The sequence below is a fragment of the Camelus ferus genome, chromosome 22 (assembly GCF_009834535.1).
Source record: "Camelus ferus isolate YT-003-E chromosome 22, BCGSAC_Cfer_1.0, whole genome shotgun sequence".
NCBI lineage: Eukaryota > Metazoa > Chordata > Mammalia > Artiodactyla > Camelidae > Camelus > Camelus ferus.
Genome location: NC_045717.1, coordinates 5,137,954 through 5,157,947, shown reverse-complemented (window position 1 = coordinate 5,157,947; position 19,994 = coordinate 5,137,954). Strand labels below are relative to the sequence as shown.

The window sequence follows — 19,994 nt, the reverse complement described above, 5'->3', positions numbered from 1 at the left end:
ACCTGCACATCTGATTCCCCCTTAGCATCTGTTTCTGAGAGGACTCAAATGAACACAAGCGATGTCAGGAGGGGTCTGACAGAGCAGGCAGTGAGATGGGGCGCTGAGGTGGTGTATTTACCAGCCGCCTGGCAACAAGATACCTTGCTGGGCGGCATGTGCAGTATGGATAGTCCCTGGCACATGGTGGCCGTCCTGTTCTTAAAGATCTCACCTGAGGTCACTTGGAAAACCTTCCGGTGGAGTGGGATGTCTTTGCAGGTGTGATGATCCAGGCATTTGAGAGATACGTGGCAAGTAATGCCTTCAAACATAGTTCAGTTGGCCGGTTACTGCTATGTTGTAGTAACACCCTGCAGAGAGGATAGTAAGAAACTGTATGTCCTGAATCAGAGATGGAAGTGGGGGCAGCAGGTGTGGAAGGAGAGAGAAGGCTCATTACTTGTCAGTGGGGTGACAATCTTGGCTCCCTAGTTGGCATTTTCTGACATCACCCCACTGAGGGTGCTGGGGCACCTTGGTACAGGGGCAGATTGTCTGTTTCATTGTCCTGGAAGCAGTAAGTCGCAATTGATATTTTACAAAGGAAATGTGCAATGGCAGTTCAGTGAAGAAAGGATAGTCCCTTTAATAAATGGTGCTGAAACAATTGATTATCCATGTGCAAAAAAATACTAACTTCTACCTAAACCTCACACCTTATATAAAAGAACAGCTGAAAATGGATCATAGATCTAAAAGTAAAATGTAAAACCATAAAATGTTTAGAAGAAAATATAGAAGAAAGTCTTCATGGCAGGAATTACCCAAAGTTCAAAGTGGATGAGTTTGATTTCATCAAATTAGAATTAAAAAACTAGCAGCTTTATTTGTAACAATTAAAACCTGAAAATAACCCAGATGTCCTTCAGTGGGTGAATAACCAAACAAAGTGTGGAATGCTGCTCATTAATACAAAGGAACAAACTATTGACACATGCAACCACCTGGATGAATCTCCAGAGAATTATGCTGAGTGGAAAAAACCAATCCCAAGAGGTCATATACTATATTATTCCATTTCTTTAGCATTCTTGAAATGGGAAAATTATAGAAATAGAAAATAGATCAGGGGTTGGCAGTGATTGAGGAAGGGGTGGGGGCTTGAGAGAAGTGCACACAGCTACACTAAGGTGAGTTCCATTGATTTAATGTCAGTGTTGAGCAAACCTTGCATTCCTGAGATAAACTCTGCTTGGATATGACGTAATATTCTTTTCTCTATATTGTTGGAACTGACTTGATACAGTTCTGTTGAGGATTTTTGCCTTTATATTTGTGATGGCTATAGGTCTGTAACTTTCTCTTATTGCAATGCTTTGTGTGGTTTTGGTATCAGGGTAATGCTATTCTCATGTAATATTATTAGGGGCATACACATTGAGAACTGTAATGACCTCTCATAAAGGTCGATTTATACCTTTATCATTAGGTAATGTCTTTATTTCCAGTAATATTCCTTGTTCTGAAGTGTACTTTGTATTAACATAGCTATATCAACCTTATTTTGATTAGCACTGCATGGTATATCTTTTTCCCACTCTGTTACTTTTAACGTGTCCCATGTTAAATTTAAAGTGTATTTTTTGCTGCTGGTGGGAATGCAGTTTGGTGAAGCTACTATTGAAAACAGTGTGGCGATTCCTCAAAAGACTAGGAATAGACTTACCGTATAACCCAGGAATCCTGCTCCTGGGCTTATATCCAGAAGGAACCCTACTTCAGGATGACACCTGCACCCCAATGTTCATAGCAGCACTATTTACAATAGCCAAGACATGGAAACAACCTAAATGTCCATCAACAGATGACTGGTTAAAGAAGATATGGTATATTTATACAATGGAATACTACTCAGCCATAAAAACTGACAACATAACGCTATTTGCAGCAACATGGATGGTCCTGGAGAATGTCATCCTAAGTGAAGTAAGCCAGAAAGAGAAAGAAAAATACTGTATGAGATCACTTATATGTGGAATCTAAAAAACAAAAACAAAAACAAAAATAAAAAACAAAGCATAAATACAAAACAGAAATGGACTCATAGACATAAAATACAAACTTGTTGCCAAGGGGGTGGAGGGTGGGAAGGGATAGATGGGATTTCAAAATTGTAGAATAGATAAACAAGATTATACTGTATAGCACAGGGAAATATGCACAAGATCTTATGGTAGCTCACAGAGAAAAAAATGTGACAATGAATATATATATATGTTCATGTATAACTGAAAAATTGTGCTCTACACTGGAATTTGACACAACATTGTAAAATGATTATAAATCAATAAAAAATGTTAAAAAAATTTTTTTTACTTGATCAGATGTACAATGCCAAGCTATTAAGATACGATTCACAATGGATATATTCTTATTGTCAATAAATTCCTCCCATCTCAAAAAAAAATTTAAATGTATTTTTTGTAGAAAGCCTATAATTGTTTTTTCTAATCCAATTTGACAAGTTTTGTCATTTATTTATTTATTTATTTATTTATTTATTTATTTATTTATTTATTTTTAATATTTTCATTGAGTTACAGTCATTTTACAATGTTGTGTCAAGTTTTGCCTTTTAATTTGTACTTTTAGACCATTTAGAATAAATACAGTTACTAACATGATTAGGTTAAGGCCCACCATGAAGGTAGCCATTCCCTATTGGTTCTGTCTCTTTTGGCTCTCTTTGTTTTCTTTTGGGTTGAGTGTTTTTTATTATTCCATTTTATCTCAACTATTGGCTTAAGTATTAGTTGTCCCTGGCTACACAGCAGATTATCCCCAAATTTTGTGGCATAACAACAGACACATGCATAATCTCACAGTTTCTGTGGGTCAGGAATATAGACACAGCTGAACTGAATCCTCCACTTCATGGTCTCTCTCAAGACTGGAGAGTGTCAGCTCAGCTTCTGTGGTCTTATCTGAAGTCTCAGCTGGAGAAAGATCTGCTTTTAAGTTCACTTACTGGTTACTGGCAGCATTTGGTTCCTTGGTAGCTATTAGCTTATGGCCACCCTGAGTTTCTTGCCATATAGGTCTCTCCAAAACAGTGAAAACTGCTAGCAATGTGGATGTCACGGTCTGTTTTTAATTTTAATTTTATTGAAGTGTAGTTGATTTAATGTTAGTTTCAGGTGTACAGCAAAACAATTCAGTTATACATATACAGACATACGTATTTTTTCAGATTCTTTTCCATTACATTACATTATTACAAGAAGTGAATATAGTTCCTCAGTTGCTATATGGTAAGTCCTTGTCATTTATCTGTTGTATATATACTAATGTGATCTGCTAATCCCAAACTCCTCATTTATCCCTCCCTCACCTTTTTCCCTTTGGTAACCGTGGTTTGTTTTCTATGTCTGTGAGTCTGTTTTTGGTTTGTAAATAGAATTTGTGTGTTTTTTTTTTTTTTAAGATTCCAATATAAGTGATATCATATGATACTTGTCTTCCTCTGAGAAAGTCACAGTCTTTTATAGACTATCAGAACTGATAATTCCATCACTTTTGTTAAGTTTTATTAGTTTATACAGGTTCTTCCTGTATTTAAAGGGGAGCAATTACATGAGGATGTGAATGCCAAAGTGAGATTATTAGTGGCCATCACAGAAGTCTTAAAAAAGTTACCTCTTAAAAAGATTTAGTGATCTCTTCAGGGTTTTCAATATACCTCTTAAGTTATTTAGCTTACCTTCAAATAATCTTTTAGAGCAACTAAAAATAAAAACTAAACTATATATTTATATATTTACTTTCATTATGCCATTTCTAGTGACCTTCATTTATTTGTATTTATTCAGGTTTCTGTCTGCTTCATTCCTGACTGAGGAACTTCCTTTAACATTTCTTGTAGTGCATGTCTGATAGTAATGATTACTCTTATTTTTTGTTTTTCTGAAAAAAATCTTTATTTTGTTTTCATTTTTTTGGAGAATATTTTCCCTGTATAGAACTCTGAATTAACTTTTCTTTTTAAGCATTTTAAGGATGACATTCCATCGTCTTCTAGCTTGCATAGTTTCTGATAAGTCTGCTGTTATCTCTATCTTTGTTCCTTTGTATGTAATTTCTTTTGTTTCTGGCTGTCTTCAAGAGTTTCCCCTCTGTTTTTGGTTTTTAACAGTTTGAAAATGATGTGTGTAGGTTGGTGTGGTTTGTTTTTATCCTTCTTGGAGTCCTCTGAACTTTTTGGATGTTTGGTTTCGTGTCTTACTACTTTTGGACAATTCTGGCTACTATCTCTTCAAATATTTCTTCCATTCCGTTCTTTCTTTCTTCTTTTGGTACCCCAATTACACGTATATTAGACATTTGATATTGTCCCACAGTTTGTGGATGCTCTGTTCTATTTTTTTCCATTCTTTTGCATTTTTTGTTTTTCAGTTTGAGCAATTTCTATTGATTTATCTTCCTGTTCATTGATTCTTTCCACCAGTGTGTAAAGTCTACTGATGAGCCTTCAGAAGGCATTTTTAACCTCTGTTACTAGCATTTAATTTTTCTTATTCTAGCGTTTTTTATTCCTAGCATTCCTACGTGATTCTTTTATAGTTTTTATTTTTCTGATGAAATTCCTTTTCTGGACATTCATGTTGTCAATATTTTCCACTAGAGACTTTATTCTAGTCATCAGACTTATTTGAAATTCCCTGTCTGTTAATTCCAACATCAGCATCACAAATGAATCTTCTTCCGTTTATTGCTTGTGTGTTGGCTTTTTTTTTTTTTTTCTTGCTTCCTCGTGTGTCTCTTAATTTTTTTCTTAATTTTTGATTCACCAGTGCTTAACTCTATTGCTTGTAGGGAGATAGGGAAGAAGGATCTGAACAGAATTTTGTGCCTCTTACAGTGCTGCTGTTTTCCTATCTAAGTTCTACACTATAAGGGAGGCTTTCTGTGGTCTCTGTTCTAAGTCCTTCTTGTGAGCATCTGAGGAGATATGTGGAGAAGACCTGGGAACAGGTGAAAATTCTCATGTCTGCGGTGCCTGGGGATTCTGTACTTTCACACTAGCTCACATTCAGCTTTTTAACAATCCATTAAAATTCTAAGCTGAATTATTCTTACCAACTTGTACAATGTCTGGCATCTATCCCAGGCAAGCAAACGCTGGCTTCTTGTCTCTCCTTGGAGGTGCCTGTCTTTCCTTAGAGTTCAAGTCAGTTGGTTGCACTGCTACCTCAGCAATCTGATGGATTAAAGAAACATTGTGAATTTTGCAGATATCCAGCTTTCTTTTTGTTAGAGTGGGTGTGATGCTCTTTCCAGTTTGGGACATACTAAGCTGAATTCAGAAATTTGGTCCACTTATTCTCAATTGATTATAATTAATGTTACCATGAAATTATGATCACCATGTCTTTCCCCTGTCGAATTTATGAATCTCAAATATAGAGATTGAATTAATCACTAATCCCTGGTTCATGACATTCTAATTGGTCAGTGCATGGTCTGCTTTTATTTAGTTATTTTTAATGATGCAATAAACAACTGTGAACCTACCACCAAAACAATATCTTGAAAATAACTTATATCTAATCATTTTAACCAGTAATTCCCAACCCATTCTTCCTGCCTTTTCTACTCAAGATAATCATCAAACTGAATATACGCATATGATTTCTTTATTTTGCTTTTTTATGTAGTGTTATTGCAATTGTATGTCTTTTTTAAACTTGCCTTATAAATCTAGGTGTTTAATTTTCTAGTGAGGACATTATGTTTCATATAATCTTTTTGGACTTTTAGTATTACATTGATACTACTTTTTATCACATTGCTAAAATTTCATGCATATTGTTGACTGTAATTGTGGTTCATTCGTTTTACTCTGAATTTTCTAAAAGTAAAAGTATGGAGAAGTATCCACATCCCTGGGAATAATACAAATTATCCCACTTTTATAATAGCCCAAATTATCCCGCTTTTCTCATGATCATGATAAACTCATTACCCCTTGCTTAATTGTTTTAACTTTACTGATAATGAATGATAAAAATGCTTACTGAGTCCTCTGATCCATATGCTTTTAGAAATCTGGTTGTGTAGAAGACAATTTTCTATTCCTAGAAAGTTACAGTATAAAATAAAATTCATCTGTAGACTCCCAGTTGAAGGACCTGGCTCAGTGCTTCATGAAAGATCCTCGCTTACCCTGTCTATTTGATACTTTCTAAGAATCTGAGTAAGAGGGAGATTTTTCAACTTTCTGAAAGTTCTCCAGTATGATCTCAGATGACTCATTTAATTGTCAGTTGTCATGTTGGTCTTGCTGAGATGCTAATGTGTCCTCATTGGACCCTATTATTTCAGGAATCTGGTGAAGTTTAGAGAAGTTTTTCAATAACTGGAAACAGCCTAGTTGATGGTGGATGACTCCATTAGTCCCAGGATTTTAGTATACGAATTATGTAATTTAGTGTATGTCAGAGAGGAAATAGCCTCTCTGAGCCAGACCTTCTATTTTCTTTTTAAAAAATCACCATGAAGTGGAATATTCTGGACACCAAGAGATAGAGACCAACTGAAGACTGACACTACCTCAACAAAAGGCATTACCAAGTAGTTACCAAACATGTGTTGCCCACTGCTGCCTGAAGTTGGCAGTCTTCAATCATATAATGGTCTAACGGGCAGAGACTGGAGAATGGTGACATCCAGTCTACCTTATGTGACTCAGGTTCTAGTGGGACATTCATTCACTCACTCATTCATTTATTTACGTGATGTTTGTTAATTACATACCATGTTCCTGATTCTGTTCTGGGCCTGTGACAACAGAGGAGAACAAAATAGGCAAAACCCCCCGTCTTCAGGGGAAGAAATAATAAATGATTAAAATATACAGTATGATAAAAAAAATACTATGGAGAAAGATAAAGGCAATGAGGATGTGTCAAGGGATGCAGTGTTAAGTAGGGAGGTGACAGAAGACCTCACATAGACCTCATTGATATTTAGATAAAAACCTGAAGTGAAGAAGCTAGACATGCAGAGTTCTAAGCAAGGAAATAACACGACCAGAATTTATTTTATAAAAATTGCTTAGACAACAGTGCAAAGAATAGACTGGTGGGGAGGAAAGCACAGTTGTCAGGAGGAGACTTGATAGGTCTGCAGACTGAGTGGACTCAAGGGGAGTCGTGGAGATAGAGATGGATGGACTGATGTGAGGGATGCTTGGGAGGGAGAACTATCAGGACTTGGTGATTGAATATAGGAGTGAGAAAGATGTCAGGAATTCCTCTCAGTTTTCTGCCCGGAGCAATGGATGGACGATGGGGTGATTCACTGAAAGACGACCAAGGCTGGGGAGCAGGTCTGAGGGGAGAGACCAGGAGTTCAGCTTTGGACATGTTGAGATTGAGGTGCCCGTGAACCATTCAAAGACGTCAAGGAAACAGTGGTATACAGCGGTCTAAAGTCTAGAAGAACTCTAACTGCTGGAGATATGAAAGTAGGCATTATCAATATAACAGTAAGAGGTATTTGAAGTCTCGGGGTATGGTTGTGAAGTGAAGGAGTGTGGTATGAAGACAGCCTAGCACAGGGCCTGTGGTGGGCACTGTGCTCCCAGATCGATCCTCCTTCAGGCCGAAAGTCTTTTGTCCCTGGACTGCTGGCTGACAGCCTTGGCTACCAGCCCTCTCCAGGATTGCCCTTGGCTGAAGAGCTCCACCTTGCCCAAGGTCTTGCCCTCTTGGGGAAGAGCGCTCACCTGCATCTCAACTGAGGACAACTGCGAAGGGCCATTCCAGCTTTGTAGGCCCTTGTGAGATGGGCTGGGGGCTCTGTTGAGACGGTTATCACCATTCAGTTTCTTCCTCTCACCTCCCCTCTTCCTTCCCTTCTTTATCCCGAGAGCACTCCTGAATAAACTTCCTGCGTTCAGAGCTCTCAGCATTGGATTTTGGAGGAACCTGTCCCACAACCCGAGCTTTCTACTGAATCGGGACACTTACTTTACAGCATAGAGTGGGAAGCCTTTCGTTAGAAGAGACAGATGAGTAGATCGATCACTTAACAGGGGAAGAGTCCCTTGGAGTACCTTTCAAAGCCATACATTTCTAGGCAAAATGCAAAAACTTCCTCAAAAAGCCTGTATTCTTAGAAAGTTATTTCTTCCTAAGTGGATCTCCAGACCGTAACTGGAATGGTTCTTTGTAAGCCATCCTTCTTGTACTAAACTGACGTCAGTTTTGACCCACAGGGCCCGCCTCCTTTGCTTAGAGAGTCTCCTTCTTCATCTATTTCTAGCCAATCAGAGGAGAAATTTGGACTGGCCTTTCTGCCATTTGCCTTTCTGCCTCTCTATTGTCCTTTTTCCTTTAAATCAAAAGTAGGCAACGTCCCCTTTCCTTTTTAAGAAGAAAGAGCATCTCAAGCTTTTCATAGTTTTCTGACTGCTGTTATTTGAAATTTAAATATAGAGCTCCTAGCAATAATATGAGCATAGCTTCCTTTTATGCTTGCCTCTGGGAGATTCTTAGAATAGACTTCTCAAAAGCTTATATTCCTATCATACCATTAAATTTTGAATAACATTCTTAAACTGACAACTTAACAAGATTTATAATGAGACATCTAAAGTGCCTTTACCGTCTCTTTCATTGGAAGTGTATCTATACGTGGCAACAAAACAAAACACTAAATGCTAAGATGTAATGAAAACTGATCACAGAAGCCTCACAGATCCTTTGAAACTTCCATATGTAAAATAATTGTTTTCGGATAAAACATGATTGAGCCCTTTGGAAAAAAGAATCACATTGTATTCACTTTTCTCCCACTCCCAATTCTGACAAGAGTGTCTCAGGAAATGGAGATAAAATGGGAAAATGTGCGTCAGTGAAAATAAAAACTTGTGCTTCACATCTGACAAATATGGGGGAAATGATAAGCAGGAAAGGAGAAGGAATAAATGTGAGCAAATTACCTCGTTTTAAATGTAGTGGGGATCAAAATAATTCGTTTTATTTTTAAGGCTGGGAGATGAATGTCTATTGAAATCTGGTTTTGACGTATTAAAAAAATAACTGAAGACATAATTTTAAACTTCATTTGTGCCTTCCAAATTACTGAGTGGGGGGAACAGTTCACATATGGTTGCTGTAGATAAAGGGTATTACAGGAATACAATGAAGGAAGTGCAAGGAACCATAGAAGTTAAAGCAAGAATGAGACAATACATGTCACGGTAAAAGGTAATTGTAAAGAGTTAAATTCTCGTATTAAAAAAGGTTACTTAAAGTGACCTAGTCAAGATGTAAAGCCCAATTACAAAAGGCGAGGAGGAGCAAATAGAAACCATAGAAGGAAGGGTTTGCAATTATATTTTACACAGAAAGGAATTCAATCATGCAACATTAAAATGGGACTAATAGGTTATTTTACATCCATACGCAAAACTCATAAGAAGATGTGGCATCATGAAACTGTGTGCCAAATAATGGAGCTTTAATGCGAGAAGAAATATCATGATAGTTATGGGAAATACTTTCATTTCTTGCCAGATCAAGGAAGTGAAAAAAATCAGTGAAGGTATAGAAGATTTAAATAACTTAAGAAACAGACTTGACTTAATAGTTATGTGTAAAAATTTATATAGAATACGACTTCTTTCCTCATGCTCAGTGAGTTTTAACAGAAATGGTTCATATGTTAGGTAACAAAGAAAATTTAATACATTTTTCAAAGCAGAAATATATACAGAAAACACTCTTGGACTACATGCAATAAAACCAGAAACTAGTCTCAAGAGATATAAATTAGCAGCAATGAAAACCAAACATTTCGAAATTAAAATGAAACAAAACTATTTTGCTGAATAACTCTTGAGTCAGAGAAGCAAATCCTCAGTTACATAATATTTGAAGGGGGACAATAAAATAATAGCACTAATCAGAGGTACATTAAAATAATAGCATTAATTTCTCTCATTATCAAACAGGAAAAAAAGCAATCAATAAACTAGATATTTGTCCAAAAGAGTTCAAACAGAGAAAAATGGGCTTAAAAATAAGGGAGTGAGGAATAAGAAAATAATTTTAAAAATAAGTTAATAAGTTAGAAAGCTGAAAAAAAAATTGAAAGGGTAACATATTGTAAAATTCCAACTCTGTGACATTCTGAAAAAGGGAAATTTGTAGTCATTGCTTGCCAGGGGTTTGGATGGAGGAAGGGAGGAATGAGTAGACAGAGCATAAGTGAAAGTCCTCTGTATGGTACCATGATGATGGATATATTACACACGTGTAAGAGTGGATACATTGTACATTTGCCAGAACTCATAGAATGTGCAACACGAAGTAAACCCTATTTTAGTTAATAATAATGTATCGATATTGGCTCATCAGTTATAACAAATTAGCATGTTAATGGCAGATGTTAATAATAGGAGAAATTGTGTGTGGGAGTCGGGGTGTGGTGGCAGCAGAGAGGCTTTATGGGAACCCTGTACTTTCCACTCTTGGGGCTGAGGAGTCAGACGTTGGAGTTCATTGCTGCCAAGATACCCAGGACTGGAAGGGACAAGATCCGGGAGGAGGGAGCTGCTGAGACGAGAGCCCAACTTTCCCTACAAATTTTTTCCCTCAAGATGTTTTCTGATTCCTAACGTGTACCTGAGATGGAGGGCCCAAATGTGAAGTGGATGTGAAGAGGTTAAAGGACTTATGCAGAACATCCGAGGCCCCTGGTGCCGCAGAAACAGTAACTGGAGTTCAGTGCCTGCCTTGGAGGAGGAGTCTTGGTAAATGCCCTAGGCCTCTGTTTGAAAGCCCCAAGGGACTGGTCAAACCCAAAATAGACCAGACCTTCCAGGAACTGAAACCCGCCTCTAATGATCTCAAGCCCTAATTGGATCAAGGTGAATTTACCCCTGTGTAACTTCCTGTCAGTAAGTTATTGTTGTTGGAAGTCAGCAGTATCCAGAGCCTTCACATACAGTGCAGAACATTCGGTAACAAATTAATAGGCATGCCAGAGGCTAATTACTAAAAGACAAGGGAGAAATAAAAAGGTAATAAGTGGGGATTCACATGTGATACAGGTACTAAAATGATCAAACATGGATTTAAAATCTATGTGGGTAATGTATATATATAAAAAAAAGACAAGATGCAGAGTGTCACCAAAGACCTGAAATTGATTTAAAAAAAAAGAACTATAAAGACTATTTAGAAAAAAAAGTAATAACCAAAATCAAGAACTCAGCAAATGATCTAACAGTAAATTGGATTAAGTCAAATGAAAAAAAAACTGCATAAAGATTACAGAGGTGAGCAGATTAGTGAAGTGGAAGACAGATCAGATAGAAAATATTTAGTATGGAGAGGAAAAATAAAAACAGATGGACAATACAGGAACAGGCCGTAAGAGACATTGGACAAGGTGTGACATACAGGTAATTAGCAAACCAGAAAAAGGAGAGAAAATGAGGCCAGTAAATATCTGAAGAAATAAAGTAAAATCAACAGAGACAATGAAACCAGAAGCTGATTCTTTTAAAAGGTCAATAAAATTAATAAGCCTCTCACCAAGGTAACAAAGAAAAAAAAAAAAAAGAGGAAAGAAACAAACTACTAAGATCAGAAATGAGACAACTAAAGTGCTTTTATTGCAACAAGTCTATATTAAAGTAAATACTAAAGAGCATTCTCTTTTAGAATAAATTTTAGTTTAAAAATAATCTTAGACGGAAGCCCAGAAATGCAGACAGCAATAAAAACTGATATAAAGGATAAATATCTGGGTAAGTCTAAATGAATACTGATAATAAAATAATTGAAACATAATTTATAATGGGTTTTCCATATACGTATAATATAAAATTTATAACAACAGGATCGCAGAAGTAGAAGAGTGTGGTTGAATTGGTCTAAAGTCTCTGCACTGTCTGAGAAGTAAAAATATTAGTTTCTATTAGTTCCATAATAAATCAAAGTTGTAGATTGCAATCTCTAAGTTAATGACTGAAGTAATAAGAAAGGAATAAAAACAAATGTAAGTAAAACTAACAAAATATCTGAATAAAACAAAAGAAAGTAAGAAAGGAAGAAGAAAGGAATTAAAAACCTTAATATGGGACACATAGAAAAAAAATAGTAAGACAACAGACTAAACTCAGGTATATTAATAATTATATTCACTGTATATAATTCAGTCAAAAGATAAAAGATTTTCAGACTAGATAAAACTCAAAACCCAGGTATATGCTGCTTGCATGGGACATACCTCAAATATAAGAAGAGTACAGAGAGATTGAAGATTTCATCAAAAGATGAAAAAGTATTTCCCATACAAACACTTATGAAAGGAAGCTGGTACAGCTATGCTGATACCATATAAAGAAGATGTTAAGACAAGAAGAAGTTGTAGAGATACAGGATATTTCATAATGTAAAAAATGATTAATCCAGGAGAAACAATTCTAAATTTGTAACGCTTGATTTCATATGCTCAAATATGTAAAGCAAAAGCTATCAGAAAGAAGAAGGTATGTCCACAGTTATAGTAAGAAATCTTAGCACACTTATTGTAGTCATTGATAGAACAAACAGATGAAAAAAAATCAGTGTGCAGATTTGAACAATACGGTAACTCTAACCACACTGACTTCAAACCCTGCACCTAACAATTCAAGACGAATCATTCCTCTCAAGTGCAGATGAAACGTTTGCCAAAACTGGCTGTAGGCTGAGCCATAGAGTCTGTTTTAACAAAGTTCAAGGAAATAAAATCATAAATAACATGTTCTCTGACCACAGTGCAATAAGGCATTAATTAATGACAAAAGAGATATCTAGAAAAATCTCCAAATGTTTTAGAATTAAACAGTACACTTGAGAGAAAGAGAATCTCAGTGGCCATTAAGGAGAGGTGATCCTGAAGGCTATTGTTAACCTTAACTTTTGTCTTATGGAGCAAAATGATCTGAGAAAATAAAGCCAACAAAGAGAAAAATAGAGAAAAAGAGAGACAAATTAATCAGTTGATCTGTGTCTGCGGTTCCTACTGTTGGACTGCTTGAGCCAATGTATTTTTGTGTCAATCTAACATAGCTCCACAAACTTGTCATTTGAAACCACAAGAGTGCTGATTAATAACAATATGCAGGAAAGCTTTTGCTCACCTGATCTTTGCTTGCTTCTTCTATTTCGTCTCTTGCTTAAACTCCAAACTCTGAACTCTGTACTCCAGCCGGACTGAAATATTCAGCATTCCTGGGAATTGTCCAAGCCTTTGTACATGTCTTTACCCTCTTTGCCTTCCTGACTCTTATTTATCCTCGGATCTAAGCTAACACTTCCTCTAGGAAATCCTTCCTGTCCCTAGGCTAGGACTGGGTGATGGATTCTCAGTACTCGTCTTCTGGTCTGTGCCTCTGTTTATCATAGTGGTCTTATCAGTGTCTGAATTTAGAGAGACTCCCAATATTGTGACTTACTAGCTGTTTGACATCGGGCAGTCACTTTTATGAATCTTGATTTTTTTTTTCTTTTGTAAAATGGGGGTAACAACAGTACCTAAGCTATGAGGTAATTTTGAGAATTCAATGGTATTATACAGGTAAGTGCTTAGACTAGTGCTTGGCTCGTAGTAAGTACTCAGTAACTGTTAAATATTATTATTATTTCAGAAGTTTCTTGTGAAGGGTCAGAGACAATGCATACACTTCATCACAGTGCCTGGCACACAGGGAGGATTATGTTTTTGTCTGTTAGTGGGATTCTCTCTTTTAATGGGTAGTGACTTTTTCAAGACCTGGAACCATGTTGGAGGTGGATTCAAAGTCCCATGTTATTATTCTCACATCAGAGATAAAGAAATGAAGGCTTGGAGAGTGAATGCGAAATGTCCAAGATCTCCACAGCCAGAACTTCATAGAGCTGACACATAGGACTTTGCCCTCTCTGATTCCAGATGCCAACCGGAAGCCCCATAACGTTGTGGACTGCATACAGGCTTCGACAGCAATGGGTCAGGGCTCAAATCCCAGTTCCTGATGCTATATCAGCTTCGTGAGCTTAGCTGACCTGCATGATCACAGTAGCATTGTGAGAATAGGACCTTAGGCTTATGCACTGTTTGCCACGTACCCTGCTCTGAGCTAAGTGCTTTCCCCAAGTTATCACACTCACATCTCACACTAACTCCGTCACGTAGGTGCTATTAGAAATCACAATTTGCAAGTGAGGGAAATAGTCTGAAAGAGCCTGGAAAAGTGCCCACTGCATGAGAGATATTCAATAAATATTAGTTCCCCTTCTCTCTTTACACAGATCAGAACATGAGCACAGTACAGGTCCTGAACAATTCTGTGTTTCATAATATCGCTCTGGAAGATCTTAGGAGGTAGTCCCTTCTTCTAACGAATATGCCTCCTTTTCCAGTTTTTCTAAAGGCTCAAGGATTCCTTGTAATATGGTGCACATTAATTTTTTTTTTTAATGGCCAGAATCCCTCCCATTTTCATGAAACCGTTTTGTCCCATGCTGGGGTTGTGGCCATGCATGAGAAACAGCAGGTGGTGCCAGATGACAGATGGTGTGGGAACCCGTTTCCCCGGTGGGAGGGGGCGCGAGCGAGCGATCAGGCAGCTGCCAAGAGCCCGCTCTCGCTCTCGCTTGCTTGCGCCTCGCTCTCAGAAGCTCCCAATCCAGACGCACGCAAGGCGCTGTCCTTTCAGCACCACAAGCTCGGGCTGAGGAGGGAGGACTCCCGGCCGTCCTCCTCCTCTTCAAATTGGTTTGAATCTGCTCTGACCCCCAAGAGTGCTGCACAGTAAGTAGGCATTTGTTTTTGCTATAACCACTCCCCAATATCCTCCAACCCTTTACCATCCCTTTCACCCCCACAACAACCCTGTTTTGTCTAATAGCATTCCATCCGCAGGGCTGACAAGAGAAATTCAGTTGTGCCGGGCTTCTGGTGGGGTGGGGGGGGGGGAGGTGAGGTGTGGGGTGGGGGTGGGAGCACCGTTTGACTTCCAAGAGTGCAGGAGAGGAATAAATGTGATTTGTTTATTTAGCTGGCAATCTTGCAATATGGGGGTTGTTAACTTTCCATGGAACAAAAAAAAAAAAAAAAAAAAAATGGCCCTTTGCTATTGAGGAAATGGAGGCATTCCGTGGCCGAACAACAGGATCAGGTTCAAGCCAGCCCTTTTATTTTGTTTTAGGAAATTGTATCTCCTGTACAACCTACATATCATGTAAAAGGGTACACTACACATAAAGGCATTGAATATATTTATTGTCTTTTGGGGAGATTAATGGGGGAAAAAACATAATAAAATAGCAACCAAGATGGTAAGGTGAAATTTGTCATACTGCAGGGTGACCCAGAATAATAGGGCTTAATTTTGCACTAAGAATAAGCTTTTCACTGTGATTATATGATTTATATTAGCTCTAGGATCTTGGAGATATATATATATTTAAGATTGTATATTTTGTGTGTAAGTCTGGGATTTTCCTTGAGTTTCTCAAATTCGAAGGCTGTTGAGTGCAGGTGGCATATTTTGATGATTAAAGAAGTTTTACTGGATAATGGGAATCATGTCAGGGAATCTAGTGGAAGATCGATGACTGATCTGTACACTGAAGCCACCGGAGTGGAGCTGTTGAGGACAGCGTCATTTGCTCCGTCGCCAGCCCTCTCTTTTCCTGCCTCACTTCCCGCTGTAACTAGAATCCCTCTGCTTGCCTTAGGTCTGGGAAGAAAGGCGTAAGGATGGTGAAACTGAACAGTAACCCCAGTGAGAAGGGAACCAAGCCGCCTTCAGTTGAGGATGGCTTCCAGACCGTCCCTCTCATCACTCCCTTGGAGGTTAATCACTTACAGCTGCCTGCTCCGGAAAAGGTAAAACAGGTGCTCCTCTCCTCATCAGCCCCCCTCGTGCTCCCCCCATCTCAGGAAATAAAACAGCAAAAAATTTCCACCTCTCCAAACCCTTTCATTCCCTCATCGGTCAAACATGTTCCCTTTCTTGTAAAATGTAGTTATTCCTTCCAGAGACATGACACCTCTTGTGTTGTTTCAGATTTATGGTAAGTGTTTATTCATTTTTCTGGTTCACATTTACATACACGGGCAAGAAAATTAATCTCTCCTTTTTAAAGTTTTATCATAGTAGCTGAATACTAATGAGCTTCTAGATGATGAAAGAGAAAATTGCCTTGATTATTTTGGGGAGGTGTTTAAAACAGTGACTTGTACAGATTTGAGGACAGAGAATTGGCTGCAGTCCAACAAGCATTTAGTTTGCACCTGCTAAGGCCCTCTCCCTATGCTAGAAGTTGATTATAAAAAGGCACATTACAAAATCCCTATCCAGTATAACACTTAAATTAATATAAAGCCTCACACTAAATGCTATGCCTGAGCATTACAAGGTTTGTGAGAGCACAAGGGTGGAAACAATTAAATTCTGTTGTGGCAGAGAGGGGACTGGGAGGGCATGTTGGGTAAGCTGCAGAGGAAAACATTTGAATTTGGCTTTTTAAGGTGAGTAAAAACCTCCCGGGTAGACCATTGGAGGAAAAGGCATTTAAGGCAAAGGGCACACATGTGCAAAGCATGGAGAGCTTTTGGGGAAATAGCATGGCTGGAGTAGAGTGTCTTTGGGGGAGGCGTGGCTGGAAATGAGTGACTGGCTGATGGCACATCTCCTGATATGGGAGTAGTCCATGAAGAATGGAGGTGAGCATGTATGCAAAAGTCGGGGGTGGTTGTCCCACGGACACAGGTGGGAGAAGCGTTATTGCTTAAGACCCAACTGAGAGGACTTGGGGTTTTACAGCGTGAGCTTTTGCACACCATAGGCAATAGATTTGGAGGCAAATGATGGAGTTCCCTGGCTGAAGAGTGAACAATGGATCATTCCATCTGTCTGATTTTCTCATTGGCATCTCCAGGAGGGCATTGTGTGTCTTAACCAATTGGCTATATCCAATGAACGGAAGAGGAGCCAAAGCTAGATAAAGGGGCTGGCTGATTGGCTGAAGGCTGAGTCATGTCTTTTGAAAGTGCAGAGTTTGTCAATACAAAAAATGTTCATAAGGGGTGGCAGAAATAAAGAATCCTGGGCCATCCTGGGAATCGGATGAGATCTCTTAAAAATAATATTTGAATAGGCAGTTAGCACTAAAGAAATGTGAAGGGACAATTAATTGGGCATCAGCTACCTGTATAGCAGAGGTTCTCAATTTTTGACTGCGTGTTAGGATCTCCTGGGGAGCTTTTGAAAATTCTAATATCTAGGCTACACCCCAGAACAATTATATCGGACTCTCTGGGGGGTGAGACCCAGGCATCAGTATTAATTAAATCTTCTCAGGTGACTCCTGTGTGCAGCCAAAGTTGAGGGCCACAGTGCTGGATGCACATTACCTGGGACTTATACATTCACATTTGCAGGCAACAATCTTCAGAGAAATGTGGTTAGTTACCTAAGCTCGCAGAGGGAGTAAGCAGCAATGCTGGAATTTGATCGCAGGCGTAATGGAAATTGGGGAGAAGAAGCGGGGATATTCTCTCAAGGTTCTGAGAGGTTTCAGGAAGAATCTTTATCTCTCAGCCTTGAAGATCTGAACGTTCTGGGGAGGCATGCAAAGAAAGGGGAATGTGGTGAGATAACCTCTCCCCTTAACTCTGCACACATCTGTGGGTCATCCAGAGATATCCAGACAGCTGGCCTCTGTCTGTCCTTACTCACCCACTCCATCCTCCCGCCTCCAAGGGCTTCCTTCTCTCCTTGAGAGAGGAGACACACCTGATAACCACTGAGCATCCCATCCAGATGTGCAGGAAGGCTTTGCAGACCTGCATGCATGGAAAGGGAAACCAATGCATCTTGAAAGATGCAAATCCCTAAAGGGACATATCCCCACAGGGGCACATCACAGACTCCCTCTGATGTTCATGTCAAAGTCTTGGTACCAGGTGGACCTCAGTGTCCTCCTCTGTGAAGTGGGGAGAGTCACAGCTGATTCACAATGGTCAGAAAAAAGTTAGTTGTAGTCTTACATGTAAAGTGCCTGGCACAAAACTAGCCGTGAGAGAATAATTATCATTGTCATGTGCTTCCTAAATGTTAGATGCTGTTGTAAGTCAAAGTATACACACACACACACACACACACACACACAGAGTTTTCTTTCATCCTTTCAATAGTTAATAGGACTTAATAAGGGAGTTGCTACTTTAATACAATTTTTAAAGATGATAAAACCCAGGCGTGGTGTGGTAAAGTAACTTCCTAAAGCCCAGAGTTGGGGGGCCTCCTGGCAGTGTCTGGAGAACCCAGAGCCCAGGCAGCGCTGTTCTAGAACCTCCCATCTCAGCAGGAACAAGGAACCAGCTGGCCTGGGAGTCCCCAGATTTGGGGTCTAGCATGAGCTCAGTCATCAACCACAGCTTGAACCCCCGTGAGTTGTCTCTCCTCCCTTAGACCTCTGTCTGTCTTCTCTTCTCTGGGTGGAAAATTGTATTAGCAGTTTTCTGTACTAGGATGTAGATTTCATAATATTTACAAGCGTCAACAAGTTTTCGTCCCCCTGACATTAGAACAGATGTGTTAACAGTGAATTCCACTCAAGAGGCCAAATGCTGAGAACTGTGCTGTGGCTGCCAGCACCGACTCTGAAGCCACCTCTCTTGGGGCGCTCACCGCTCCACCTTCTATTGGCTGACCTTGCTGACGGCTTGAGCGAGGTTCTCAGACTGCCTCAGCCTCAGCCCCCTCGTGGGTAGAGGGGGAGGAGAATGAGGGGACCCGGGCTCACAGCACTGTGGGGGAGGCGCAGCCGGTCCTCACACAGCTGGCAGCTCTCTGATTAGGTCCAGCCCGGCGGTGAGGGCTTGAAGCTAAAACCATTGTCAGAAAGAAGTGTATTTGACCCCAGTGTTACATCATGGGTTTTCTTCTTGAAAATGTAAAATACAGAGTGTGCTTCGTGTGTAATACTGACAATCATCTTTAGATCTGTTCACTAAAGATGATTTGGAATGGAATACGAGTTTCTGGGGGAAAGCTTTCGGAGGCTAGTGGAGTGGAGAGGATGAGCCTGTCTGAAGTCCTTGCTCTGGGGTAGCACTGGGCCAGGCAGGGCATTCACAGCTGTGGTTTCAGTTAATCTTCCCAACAGCCCTGTGAGGTGGGTGTGAGGTACCCATTTCACTGATAGGGAAACTGAGGCTCAGATCAATGGGGTGATTTGCCCAAGCCTCACAGACAGAGAGGAAGAGCTGGGGTTGGAACCCTGGTGCACCCAACACCCCAGCTTTTCCCTCTACATGGTGCTGGCTTCAATCATGAGCCTCCCTCCCCCAGGCAGTGCTTCCTCAAACTGCATTCCCTCATCCATCCATGGCTGCTTCTCCTCCTCCAGCGCTCCTGGATCTGCAGCTGGGGCCTGGGGCGACCCCCCCAGAGAGAATGTCACGGCCCGCAGGGCTGCCTCCCTCCCCGGGGCTTAGAGGGCCTGGCGCCTGCCTCAGGAGGGGAGGCTGGCCGGCCTCCTGCCTGTCCTCCCCCATCTCCTGTCACTCTGAGCAGTCCTCTGCACTGCACCTGTGTAGCGCCCCCAAAGTCGCGACCAGGTCCTTCTCCCGCGGATGACTGGTCTTTCCCGTCATCCCCACCGGGTGCAATCCTCAAGTCCTGACCTTGGCATTCCAGGCCCTCTGTTACCTGCCCCACTGGCTTCCATTCCTACCACTCCCCACTTTGCACCTTGAACTCCAGCATGTCAGGACTACCTAGAGCCGTGGTTCTCAACCAGGGGTGATTTTTCTCCCCCAGAGGGATGCTTGGCAATGTCTGGAGACGTGTTTTGGCTGTGACAAGTGTGACAATTAGCTGTTATTGGCCAGGAACACTGCTAAATACCCTACAATACACAAAAGTTGCCCCCCCCCCCAAAAAGAGAATTATCTCT

General features: G+C 39.9%; 1 protein-coding gene across 1 annotated transcript in view; it reads left to right on the top strand.

Annotated features, from left to right (window-relative positions):
* The first annotated feature begins 14,682 nt into the window (after window positions 1-14,682).
* Window positions 14,683-19,994, top strand: part of NSG2 (neuronal vesicle trafficking associated 2) — a 48,915-nt gene continuing 43,603 nt past the window's right edge. The window contains exons 1-2 of the mRNA XM_006183450.3: window positions 14,683-14,835; window positions 15,765-15,915. Of these exons, the coding sequence (XP_006183512.2) occupies window positions 15,787-15,915 (129 nt within the window). The 5' untranslated portion in view covers window positions 14,683-14,835; window positions 15,765-15,786. The remainder of the gene's footprint in view (window positions 14,836-15,764; window positions 15,916-19,994) is intronic.